Here is a 14,009-nt window from a genome sequence, read left to right on the forward strand (position 1 = left end):
GACCTGAAATCTGTACTCTTCAGCTATAAAAATACTGAACATGGAATTATGCTACACGCTATGGAGCACCGAATATACTCCATAACGGAAACAGGTGCTTTAGATGTGTACAACATAAATGGATAGTTCTTGTTACGTTGTTGTGTGAAAAGTTGTATAAATGGTCAAGTATTTAGAGAATGTATTGCACTATTTTACTTGATCCTTCAGTTCACATTGAAAAACAAGAAATTGCGTCATACCTCCTTCAGAAACAAGTGAGCCAGCTAAAATACAATACGCCTGCAACACAAAAAGAACGTGTTAGTCCGTTTGCAGTGAAAGACAGCTTGCCAATCTATAAGGAAAATGTAAGACCGACCTACCCAAAGTAGAGATTCTATGGGTTGAGGGTTAAGTAAACCTATGATTCCATGATACCAGGAAAGTCCTGCACCCATCATAAAAATGCCAACTCCACTGATCAGGGAGGCAATGTAGCGCATGTTCGTAAACCCATACCTATGTGATACAAGGAAAAAAGAACTCAGTGCATGCAAGCAAAAGCCTTCTAACCTGGAAAAACGAAACATACACTTTCTTAAATTGGACGGCAGTATCCACAGTAATGAAGCCATGCCATAAGGCACATTATGGCACCAGAAAATACCCATTCAAGTTATTGGGCAATAAGGTGTACTCCGGGCATAGCACCACTTCATAAAAAAGGTCGGCATTTTTAAGTCTGTGGCCTATTGCTCATTGAGGTACAGTGGGACCAGGTAAATTATCTCGTCTTACACTGTATCCAACATAAGGATTTGAAGGTGGTTCACCCTATTCAAAGGTAACGTGACATTACCAGTAGACTAGGTACCCAGATACAGTCACTTAAGTCTACAACCTTACTAGTAAAAAAATAAAATAAACTTATTAGGGTGAAATATTGTAAGACTAGAAATGACCACAGCTAATTTTATAAATAAAATATAAATAAATCTGAATGTAAGAATATAATGCATGTACCAAAAATCAAAAGGCAAGTGACACAAATGAATACGGTTCTGTACTATGCAATTTGCTAGTATTTGACACAAGTCTGTGCTTTAATTCTGTTATTCGTGTACACATCTTGGTTATCAGAATCAATGAATAAACAAATTGTGAAAAGGTTTACCAGAGGAAAAAGTTATATACAGTAGCTGCTGAAATGGCAAAACCCCATTATTCATATGTGAAAGTAATCACCAAGCTTGTCATCAATCAAAATGTTTGATTTTTCTTTTTGATCCAATTATATTCAAACGTTAATTTCTTAAATTCTTCATATTAACAAAGTTATTACCAATTTGCTTTTGAAATCATAGTTTTCTACTTTGCAAAGAAAATACACACTGACGTTGGATATACGTTATCTATGTGAAATCTTCATTTTGATCAAATAAAAAAAAGTTTGTCACTTAGCCAATTGGTCTACTAGTAATATACACTACAGAATGACAACCATCTTTTCTTGTTGAAAAATATCTAGATTGCATTTTTATTGATATTGTGGAAAGCAAATAAAAGAATCCAGAAGCTCCTGAAAAGAGTACATTTAAGGTTTGTATTTCAATTCACGCATCATAATGGCACCCAAATACTGTAGATGTACATATTCATATATTTAATGCTCCTGAAAATGTATACACATCCCATATACAGTATGTTTAAGGACAATATCACTACGCAAAAAACAGACTTCATCACTTTTGGGTCAGTAGAGTCTTGAGTTTGTGCTTTGCAAGATACTGAAAATGGTTCTATTGCTCTTTTGGATTATAGGACTACTCTGTAGCCCAGTTAATAGAACATTTACTGCAGTTTAATGATGCACATTATTCCAGATATTGACGTAGACCTGAGTGGGCTATAGAGCAGCTATTTTTATACATATAAATGAATCAATCCCAAATCAATTACAGTGATCACAATTATAGATTGCCACACTTCTTTACTGAGTGTCAAAAGCAGTGTCAATTTACAAAAGCAATCACTCAATCAACTTACACATATAATTGGAATTCCTTAAACAAATTCAATAAATCAATACAGCTAAAACATCCTATTTTTTGTTTTTTGTTTTAACTCCGTGGGAACCATTAAAACCTGCTACTGCGTATTGTAAAACTACAATTCGTGCATGTTATTTGATTCTTCAAATGATGATGCTGTCTTTTCCTTGACTTTGGAGCCTGCCTGCGAGGAAACTCTCCCAACACCACCCCCCCCCATCCCAGCTCACACGTCCCCATACAATTATAAATAAACAAGGTCTGTGGAGGTACAAAGGCAACAGCTTTATTAAAACAAATAATGTACCTGTGTAAGTGCCAACCTTGTCAGGATGCTCAACCCCGGTGTAAAGGCCGAAGGTACCAACCATAGCCCGCTAAAAGACCACCAAGCTGAGCACCTCACTAGCCTGGCCGTCTAGTGAGTAATGGCCCCAGAGAATCACACATAAATTAGCCCTGCCCACTCTCCACCACATGGCTTTTCGGCACCATAGAGCCCTCCGCCTGGCAAGGTTAAAGTGCACTTACTCCCAACAGTCGCCACCCACAGGCCTACTAAAATAACCAATGACCTCCATGCTGCCAAAGACAAAGGTCATCACACGCTGCTCGTATTACTCGACACCTCTGCTGCATCTGATACTGTGGACCACCCTCTATTCCTTTACATTCTCCATACTATTGGTATTCATAACAAAGCTCTATCCTGGATCTCCTCTTACCTCTCCCATTGTACTTTGTGTCTCTTTTGCCAATACCTCCTCTATAGATCTCTCTGTGGGGGTACCCCAGGGCTCTGTCTCTGACCTTACACCTGCTGTACAGACCAAAGTTTCTGAAGGTCTCTCCACTATATCCTGCATGGCCCTTCCGCCGAGTTAAACTTAACATGGCAAAAACAGAGCTCCTCATACTTCCTCCCAAACCTGGCTCTACTTCCTCCTTCCACATTACTATTGGAGGCACTATCATAGACGCAATAGCACAAGCACGCTGCCTAGGGGTTACACTCGACTCCTCTCTCACATTCAAAAAGTAGCTAAATCCTGTCTTTTTTTACCACCACAATATTACAAAAGTACACCCTTTCCTCTGTTGCTCGACTGCTAAAACTCTGACAGGCACTCATTCTCTCCCATCTCAACTTTTGTAACCTCCTGCCTCTTGTCTGTCTCCCCTACAATCTATCCTTAACGATGCTGCCAGAATCACTACTCTTTCCTAAATCTGTCTCAGCGTTTCCCCTGCTGAAATCCCTCTCCCAGCTACCTATCAAATCCCGCATCTCACACTCAATTCTCCTCCTCACTTTTAAAGTTGTACACTCTTCTGCCCCTCCTTACATCTCAGCCCTAATTTCTCGCTATACACCATCCCGGCTCTTGCGTTCTGCTCAAGGATGTCTTCTCTCTACCCCATTTTGTGTCTAAAACCCTCTCCCGTCTTAAACCTTTCTTACTGACTGCCCCGCACCTCTGGAATGCCCTTCCCCTTAATATCCGACTAGCACCCTCTCTATCCACCTTTAAAACCCATCTTAAAACAAACCTGTTTAACGAAGCATATAAGTAGCTCCGTGGCTGTTACTATACGTTTCATCCATAAACCTTGGCCCATTGCAGACGCATTTACCAGAACACCTTCCTACAGTTTCTGTACGTTCCTTCTACTTAACAATTAGATTTAAGCTCTTCGTGGCAGGGACTCTTTCTCCTAAACGTCACTTTGTCTGAAAGCACTGCTTCCCATTATGTGTTATTTGTTAGTTATATGATTATAACGTGTATTACTGCTGTGAAGCGCTATGTACATGAATTGCGCTATATAAAGATATACATAAATACATAAGCCTGGTGTCACACTGCTTTTTCAGCACAGCATGGGTTAAAGTAGTGCATAGCCAGTAAACCTACTCACAGACGGTTGTTTCAACCTTTTGGGTCTCTTCAGTATGAGGCTAGTTATCTTGGCTTTGCAACGTGAAGTTGAAATAGCTTTCAACCACACATAATATAAAAGTTATGTTGGGTAAAAAATAAAAATAAACCTCCATCGTACAGTACACAGCAAATAAAAATACCACTTGTGAGCACATTCATGTGTCTCAGGACAGGTCTGAAAACTTGCTTTTCACCATAATCTCCTAGCATACAGTGCTTCTACTGCAACTAGGGATTCTAGGAAATTATATTTATATGATCATATTGAACATGAAAACCCTTCTTTTAGGGACACAGTCCTTCCTGGGACCAAAGTGAAGCCATCTCAGTGATGTGTAAAAAGATAATTGCGGGGGAATAATACTTTAGACACCTGCATATATTTAACATTAAACGTTCGTTAACGCTGTACGATGAGATGCCAGAGAGTTTTGTTTTCCTCGAGTTTCTCCCTTCTGTGTTTTGTCACAGCGTTTGGAGCACAACCGTGCACAAGTAAAAGGTCTCTTCTCTACTTCTCCTGCCCGCTGATCAGGATAGAAAAGGTGTAAAGGCAGAGGAAACAATCCCGAAGAGAAGGGAAAAACTATTTCAGTCTCTGAAGCACTCTGAAGCCATTGAAGTATTGGCACAGACATTACAGTGCCATGGTCACATATTATTAGTGCAGTGATCATATGGCCAGGCACTGGCCCCAATGTCAGTAATAGACGATGAAATCCTCCTTGTTCCTTAAGATTGCATTGTGATCTCAGAGAGCCAGTCAGTCTGCCCTAAACACAAGCAAAAATGACATTACTTTCAGGGAAGGTCATTCGTTTACCAGGACCGCGAGTATCTTGAATGTCAGATGGGCACGTTGCATGTTAATTTCCACTTTGACCAAAACAGAAATATTTGTTTCAAGTATGATTACGTTTCTTTAGGTCAGGGAAACATTACGTGAAGGTTTTTTTTTGTTTAAACACAATATGGCCTTACCATAAGCCTCACACTTATGACCTAAGCTGGTTTGTCCCTTTCAAGGAAGAAGATTGGTACATAAAGAAGACCAATTAGACAGCCCTCTCGCCCAACAGCCTGTGCTATGTAGATAAATTACTAATGACCCGACACCTAATATTACACTAGGTCATCCACCACACAACTGAAAAATAGTAAAACACAATACTTTGGAATACTTTTTTCGAAATGTTTACTTTTAAATCTGATCTCATCCATGCACACTCAGCATTCCCATGATTTACACTGTTAGGCTGCTCAGCAAAATCCCCCAAAATACGCCCCCCACAGTTTGTATGTAGGGTAGGCATACAAAGTAAATAGGAGCAAAACAATTAAATTGATTGCTTCCTGAAGTGCTGCTTGAGTGGTCAATGTTACTGTATTTGTCGCCAATAATTTAATGTCAACATATGATACTCAGCGTAGCAAAAGCTACAAGTTTGAAATGTGGCCAATATATGACCGGGTATTTCTATTTCATGCAATAACTCAAATTCCTTTAAAAAAAAAAAAAAAAAATGCTATTCAATTCAGATTTTTTTTGTTCTAATCCCTTCTCGGCACAGGCTATTTAGATCTAATCTTATTACTTTAATGTTATGCACCACAGCTGCTGAAGAAATTGATTTAATCCCTTTTTTTAATGCATTCAGATGTTTAATGAACAGGGTAGTATTTAAATATCCTCGGAATGCCATTCTGAATTTAATTCCTGCAGTCTTTATGTGCAATCTCAGATATGTTTTGATACTGGAAATACATTTCCATATTTATGATTTCTGAGCATTAAGTCCAAAAGCAGGTAATTATTCACAGGGAAAATAAGTATTTTGCTGTATGTCCAAAGTTGCTTTACAAGCCTTTTTACTGCTCCCTGCCAATTTGTAGTGGTAAAGAGGACATACAGGCATAATCCTCTGCCGAGCACGGTAAGGTGTTAGAAATGCATTTTTTATTTAGGTCAGATTTTAAGCAAGGGAATGAAACGCCGTAATGGCCCATTTACGTAAGATACTGGTATGACAGCGGCTGTAGAGTATACAACTTGGACTCTAAGGTCTCAAGCTTTCAGTTCTCTGATCAAGTGATCAAATCAATATAGGTTGGTGCTGACAGAAGAAACCGTACATGCTAGAAAAATGAGAAACCACATTGCACAGCAGTCAGTTGAGGAAACTATTGGATTGAATAACTGAAAAATTACAATAAAGGTATCCGACTGGTAATAAAAATTCAAACCCATATTTGGGACTCCCACTCTTAATAAATTGTGACACTTCCATCCATCAAAAGTAGCTTCTGCAAAGGAAAGTAGGGTTGAACTAGGGCCAGTGGGCTCCCTCTAATATACAAATCAGTTTAATGCAGTATATTAGAAAGTACATACATAAGTGTTCAAAAGACAAGTTACGTTTTCATTGACATCTCGGATGCGTTATTAGAGAGGGTTGGGGTTCCTTACAATGCATCTGATCTCAGTCGCGCTATTAGAGGGTGTTGGTGTCTCTCAGAATGTCACAATATAATTATAGGGTTCCTTAAAAACAAAAAAAACTAAAAAACAAAACAAAAAAAAACACTGGACTACACTATTGATAGCTATCAATGACTCTTCTTGATGTTCCATAAAAGCAGTAACAATGAACTACTGTATGGCTGCGGGGTCATCCAATCAGAAGCTGCAATGTCATCTTACAATGATGTCACAACTTTCTGTTGTCCACCAGAGAGAGGCAAACCCTAGTGGTCATATGGTTTCACCCTAGACAATAATTATGGTAAGGGAATTTCAAATGTAACTCTCAGAAACTGTTGTATCCCTGTGCTTTGGAGTACTGTGGTGCTTAAAATAATAATAAAATATATTTATATGTATATAAAAACAAACAGCTTGGATTACTGCTTAAAAACATCTCGGCTTCTTATGAACCAACAAAGCACCATGACCAAAAGCGCTACTAGAACTATGCACTACTCCAGTGCTATTTGACTAGTTGCAATATAAAAAATTGCACCTACAGATGTAGCAGATGTTATTGCACTCGTTAATACAATGTGTTGACACTGAAGTAATTTAAGAGAAGTGCTATTGAAAACAAGTGTTATGGAGATGACACACGTTATTTTGCATTAATTTGCTTCAGCGCTGGTAATAACGCCTGCTACATCGGTAGCTGCTTGAGCAATTAAGTTAGGCTGCGTCCACGCTGGCGCTGAGCGTGCGGTGATTGCCGTTTTTACTTACATAAATCTATATGTGTAAGTCCCCGCTCCCGCAGTGCGGGCACGCACGCTCACTCAAGCTTGGTGCTTGAGTAAACAAAAAATGTTTTAACTTTCAAGTGCGCTTAATTTGCCCCCATGCGCGCCCCCCCGCGTGCTTGCGAAATACACGACACCTGGCGCTCATGCTTAGAGAGTTGGTGACGTTGCCGCACTCAAGCATGAGCACGGTCAGCGCCAGCGGGGCCGCAGCCTTGTATTGTATGTCTTTATTTATATAGCGCCAAAAGTCTACTCAGCGCGTCACAAAGAAGTACAGAGAATTATAATTATAGAGAAGAAGCTGGCAGCTCACTACCAGTCAAAATGCCCTGCACTACACTATCCCTCTCCAAACAAAGAGAGAGTAACTGTTCTGGTGAACAACTCTCCTGTTGGCTATAACTCCGTGTTAGAATATAGAATGGTGGGGAGGTGGCACCAAGGAAAAAAATACAATTAGCTGAGAAAGCCAGGGTATGTGTGTTTGGGCCATTTTTTTTATATTTCTCCAGGATGATGGTTTGACACAGCACTATATTGTAATATTGTAAAGGACAAACAGTTAATATCTTCACCAAGAGCAGCACTCTCGCCTCCGCCACCCCTCCCCCATACCCCCCCCCCCACACACCCGTTTTCTTAATCTAGCATTTTACATTGTCAGCAGATTGGTCCATATCATGTTACAGTTTGCTGTGAAGCCTTCAAGCTTTTGTTCTGCTTGCCTGCATATTCATTGCGGAAGACTTTGATAGTAGCTACTGTACTGTGTTAATAATAAATCGCCCCAACTCTTATTTTTTTGTAACCTTTCAACCCTATTTAATCTTAGAAAGAGGACAAGATGGTGCTATTCTAGAACATGGAGAAACCACAGAAGTAAGTTAAGAACCTCTGCATATGCAAATACCTGTAATGACATAAATGGATAATTGATTGCTATAAAACGCATTTAAACAAATGGTAGAATTAGGTGGTTAATTGTCAGATCATTGTTTTGTAGTCTTACCTTCGTGCAAGAGCCTTACTTTAATAATTTGAAAAACACTTTTATCGTTTGAAAGGTACAACTCAACCGGGACAATATAATATAATATAATGTTTTGCTACTGTAGTTTGATTTTTTTCTTCTTATTTTTAATCTTTATCACATATCAAATTGTGAAATTCTCCAGTACTTTTTCTAGTAGTATTGAAGTGAAAACTGGTAAATTACTTTTTGTCTGGTCCCTCCATGCCAGTAAAAATGAGAATTAAGCCGTGCCCAGTTGGAGGTAGGACTAAACATGAAACAAATTTGGTACCCCACTCTCCTGCTCAAAGCAGTTATCAGTCTAGTCGAGCAACAAAAGAGAAAAGAAAAACAATCAAAATTCAATAGGGAGGGAAAGGTTGTATTGGCATGAAGGGACTAGCAGAAAAGTACTTGACGGTACAAGAAAAAAAAATCTGTTCTCTCTTTGTCCCACCGATGCAAGTAGAAACTGATGGGGCATATCCAAGCGCTGCCCTGTAACACAGATCACTTTCTATAGAAAAATCTAACATAGCAGCAATACTTTCTGGTCAGAGCAGAAGGGCTCAGCCAACTCACTGGTAAGGTGGAGGCTTAATTGGCTAATTAGTCTAAATGCAACAGGTGGCTGTACCCAGGAACAACAAGTGGAGGCCAGTCCAGAAAAAAACCCACTAAAAAAAAAAATGTTCTCACCAACAGAAGCTAAAAGGAAAAAAATAAGGCACCTGCCTGCTTCCGAAACACACGTATTCTATAGCAGTTATGCAAATCTTCCATAGAGGATATTAATAAATCATAGAAGGCAACCATACCTTTGCAATATCAGGTGGCCTTGTTTATATACCTGTGGTCCCCATATTCCAGACTGGTGTTGCTTCAAATAGCAGCTAAAATCTATTCAGATAAGCAGGAGGGCATAGTTTGCCGCTGAATACCACAGTGCAAGAGGCATAATTTTAGCACCATGGCCTACGAGTAAGCCTACTTTTTTCCCACTAGACAAACAACTAAATGGTGGCACTAAGGGACTTTCAGGAAAATGTTCTCCTTTTCTTGTCATAGGGAAGCCAGAACGCACCCTGTACCGAGAAATAACAAAAGAACAAACCCTGTAAGGAGAGAGCCTACACCCATGACAAGTCATACAAACAACAAAGGAAGAGACCAGGCCTTATAGGAGTTGCTGAAACCGGATTAATTTTGTCCTCCCCTACTCCCAACTGTGCCGGACTTAAATCGCCATTTGATTGTAATGGCATAGGAGGGACGAAGAGAGAAATCGGGTTTATAGCAGTTGCAGCGACAGAAAGTTTATCATCACTGCCATCTTTACTTGGGTACGACACATTAACTAGCTTCTAACACAGAAAATGCATTGTATATTATCGTTTATTTGTGAGACGCCAACACATTACTCAGCGCAGTAAAATAGGGCTACAGAGTTAAGTATATTACAAAAAACAAACGGTTACATACAGGCGAGGACAAACAGATACAAAGAGGTAGTGGGAGCCCTGCTTGTGAGAGCGTACCATCTAGAGGGAATGAGGGACAATGTTGACACAAGAAGGTAAGGTGGCTGCTCATTGTAGGATAAGGTGTGTGGCTCAGGTTAGAATATGGCCTAGTCTGACAGCAGAAGCCATTAAGGTTGGGGGAAGGGGGGGGAGGATGTGTTACATAGGGTGGTGATTGGTGAGCCACATATTGGTCCCAATAAGGTTGGAGAGGAGTTGGATGTTAGAGGTATGATGTGTAGGCTTCCTTGAAAAGGTGCGTTTTCAGGTAGTTTTTAAGCACCTGAAAGCTGGGGGAGAGCCCGATGGTACGCAGTAGGGATTCCAAAGAGAGGGGGCAGCACGGGAGAAGTCTTGCAGGCGGTAGTGAGAGGAGGTATTAAGGTGGAAGGAAAGGCAGATGTAGTGGGAAGAACGTAGGGGGCGTTTAGGTATGTATTTGTGGACGAGGGCTGAGATGTAAAGGGGGGCAGTGTTGTTGAGACCTTTGTAAGCCATTACTGTTTAAAATGTAATTCTAGAGGCTATGGGAAGCCAGTACAGGGATATGCGTAATGAAGCAGTAGAAGTGGGGCAGTGAGGTAGATGAGTGAGGTAGATGAATCTAGTCGCCGCATTTTGGATAGATTGGAGTTGGGAGAGATGGACAAGGGGAATGCCAACTAAGAGAATATTGCAGTAAATCGAGGGGGAACATGATTGAGTAGTGAGTAGATTCGGATTTTAGTTGCATCATGAGTGAGAAAAGGGCGTATCCTTGGCAATATTTCAGAGGTGGGCACAGCAGGATTTCGTGAGGGACTGAATGTGAGGAATGGAGGAGAGATCAAAGTCAAACATGACCCCTAGACATAGGGCTTGAGGTGTTGAGGAGATTGTGGTGTTCTTGACAGTGAGGGAGAGTGTTGATGTCGGTGGCACCTGTATAATACTAGCATGTGTCTCTTTATATATTAGATTATGCAGTACTAAGGAAACTAGACAAAGCTCAGCATTGCAACTAATTCAATAGTAAGTAAAACCATGGCATTAAAAAAAACCAACAATATAAAAGCAACAAACTTCTTAAAAACAAGAACACATCAGAATAACAGCATTTCCTATAATTCCAAAGCGTGAAACTAATACAATATACCTTACTTAAATCTCAGAACCATAATAAATAGCTGTAAAGCTTTTCATATTTAGCAGAGTATTAGAAATAGATGTAACCTCATCAAGATCCATCACCTAATTTATGAAAATAAATTGATTATTATGTGATTATTATGTGCCACAATTGTTAAAGCAGTAGAACATAGTGACATTTTTTTTTTACATTATTTCATAGCTTTGAAGCAGGGGTCTCTGGAGCTGAACCACATTTATTTCAGCTCTGAGGACCCCCTGCTTCCCGAGATACTTACCTCTGTAGGGGGTGCCTGTAGCAGCTCAGCTGGGCTTGGGGAGGCAACTTTAAATGTCAATAGGGCCAATAAGAAGCCGTAAAGTCATCCCTTATAGCTTCCTATTGCCCCCCATGACCGGGACATTTAAACCTGCAGAGAGGCACCCCCTACCAAGGTAAGTATCTCTCAAATCATGGGGTCCCCCAAGCTGAAATCAACACGGCTCAGCCCCGGAGCTCCCTTGCTACCAAGCTAAGGGAGGTGGGGGGGGGGGGAGAGAGATGTTTTTGTTTTGGGAGCAGATGCTCCTTTAATGCTGTTTCAACTTACAGTCCTTATTTATTCAAATACTCCCCACATAAATGTAGTAAAATAAATAGAAAATAAATAGCAATTTTTTTTGTTTTTCCTTGTATAGCGCTCAATATACAATTTTTGCAGGGAGATTACAATGTAATTTTTTGATGCCTAAAACGATTAAAGTTACGTTGTCAAGGCCACAAGCAAAGCCGATACTGGCATATGAACCATGTTCACCCAATTCAAGGGCAGTGAAATTACCACTAAACTGCTCCTAAAAGAATATGCAATATTTTCCTAATATGCGACGCAAAAAAATAATGCCAGTCTCTTAGAGTTTGCAAATAACATTTAAAAAATAAATCATATTTTCGATTTTCTGTATTTCCCATCTTAATGGTGTGAAAAAATCCTGTGAATGACCTTTCCCGCTTGGACTATCCCTATACTGTAGTCATGTGTCAACATTCCAACAGAAACAGTATGCAGAGTTGGTTTTCCTTGTTTCTCTGATATATATGCACAATATTTGACATAAAACTGAAGCATTATTCTTCCAGATAACTTTCTTTCCTCGTGCCCTCTACGACAGTCTGACACCAATGGGGTAAGCCCTCTCCACAGCTGAGCTGGACAGGTAAGAAGTATTAGCTGCACCCCTACATAAGGTCCTTTCTCCTCTCCATCTGTTATTGGCGGCGACAACGACGCGTCAAAAGAAATGCATTGCCGCCGTCGCGTGCGCTTATAGTAAGCGCGACGCTACGGAGCAAAGGCTTGGTCGCAATCGCTGGAAGTCATCTCATTTTGATTTTTCCAGCGACCGCAGCCTGACGTCACTCTCGCTATAAGCGTAGCCTTAAGGTTTTCCCCAGGTTGAAATGATACCCCAGACTCCCCGCACTACCGAACAAAACACAAGAGGGACGGAAGTAGTACTGCCATAGAGGGCTTGAGGAACGAAAATTATTCGGTGAGAATAATGCTTCCATTTCCTCTTTGTCCTCCATGGTCGTTAGACACAAATGGGAAGCACCAAAAGTAATTTCCTGGGATGTGTAAAGCAATAACAAAAAAAATAAGAGATTTGCATATCTACCCAATGTATTATTTACACATTAGTTAATTACAGCCCGCAAAATCTTGCGGACAAATTTTGCTTCTACTTGGTGAACGTGAGAATGGATGACCATACTGGCGCCTTACACAACTTCTCTGGAGTTGCTGTAGCTTTAAGCGTTTTGCTCTATTAGAATGAACATTCACAATATTGGGCGCTTCTAAGTCTCTGAGTATAAGCATTTTTAATGCACTCTTAAATCCAAGTAGAAACAGTGTCTTTAGATGCCGCCCAACCTTTCCTTTTGCCTTCTGGGATTACTAATCTATCTGTTTTCCTGAAGTCTCTGGTTTTGTCTAAAGTAAATTTTTGTTAATCTGACCAAGTCAAGACATTTTTGCTCTTTCAAATTAACTGGAATTGGGCAAAAAGACAGAACAATTATGCCCTGGTTTATTTGGATACCACTTTAGGTAAAAGCCTTGGGTCTGCCCTAAGAAATACTTTATCCAAGTGCACAATTGTAAATGGTTCTACCGCCGAGAAAGCATTGATTTCGCTCACCCTACCGGCAAAAGCAATCACAATTACAAAAAAAAGCCAATTTAATTGTTAGGCATTTTAACATTGAGCTTTCAATTGGGCCGAAAGGTTCCTCCATTAGTGCTTCTAATTCCAGGTTTAGGTTCCAGGATTGCACAAACGATTTAAATTGAGGCCTTTTCTAATTGCTTGAAAAAGGCGTATGGACTATATTACTGGCAAGTGTTTTTTGGAACAGGACTCGCAGTGCTGCGACCTGTCCCTTCAAAGAACGAAGAGATTGACCCTTATCCAAACCATTTTTGAGGAACTACAGATATCTGGATGTGACTTGGCAACAGGGAAGTTAATGTATGCATCTTTAAATCTATAGGTCATAAAGGTTCCTGGTTGAATGGCGTGGAGTATAGATTGAAGAAACGCCATCTTGAGTTATGTTATTCTGAGGAATCTGTTCACCCGTACCAAATCTAAAATGGCTCTGTACTCACCAGACTTCATCTGTACTAGGAATAGCCTTGAATAAATTCATTTGTTTCTTTGATGTTTTTGAACCTTTGAACTTACTTTCGTCGGTAATAGATGGTAAATAATTCTATTAGAGCTTGTATTTCTGTTGTACAAAAGAAAAAAGAACTGGAGTGCTGCTATTCTAAATAACTATTATTTAAATTAGATGCGCTATTCTAAATAACTTATTTAAATTAGATGCGTGCGCAAACCGTGCAGTACCTACGTGCGCTCCTTCACTTACAACCATCCGGGATCTCCCAAGACGCGACGTCATATCCGGCTTGTGTCTGCGACACCATCGCTTCTAGCGAGAGAAGCTACCGGACATCCGAGACACTGGGAGACCCAGAACAAGGAGAAGGGAAGCGAGCCATCTAACCGACCAGCTAACCGCGCCGGAAGATCATCACGCCCCAGCGGGTCT

The 14,009-nt window shown here is 40.2% G+C and overlaps 1 protein-coding gene across 2 annotated transcripts in view; it reads right to left on the reverse strand.

The window, feature by feature from the left end:
* Positions 1-14,009, reverse strand: part of SLC30A9 (solute carrier family 30 member 9) — a 74,686-nt gene that overhangs the window by 16,156 nt on the left and 44,521 nt on the right. For both annotated transcript variants that reach the window (XR_012787570.1, XM_075567252.1), the window contains exons 11-12: positions 366-501; positions 243-282 (exon numbers count right to left, since the gene is read on the reverse strand). Coding sequence is in view for 1 of the 2 variants with exons in the window: in XM_075567252.1 (XP_075423367.1) it covers positions 243-282; positions 366-501 (176 nt within the window). In the remaining variant the exon portion in view is untranslated. The remainder of the gene's footprint in view (positions 1-242; positions 283-365; positions 502-14,009) is intronic.

This window comes from Ascaphus truei, chromosome 1, assembly GCF_040206685.1.
Source record: "Ascaphus truei isolate aAscTru1 chromosome 1, aAscTru1.hap1, whole genome shotgun sequence".
Taxonomy (NCBI): Eukaryota; Metazoa; Chordata; class Amphibia; order Anura; family Ascaphidae; genus Ascaphus; species Ascaphus truei.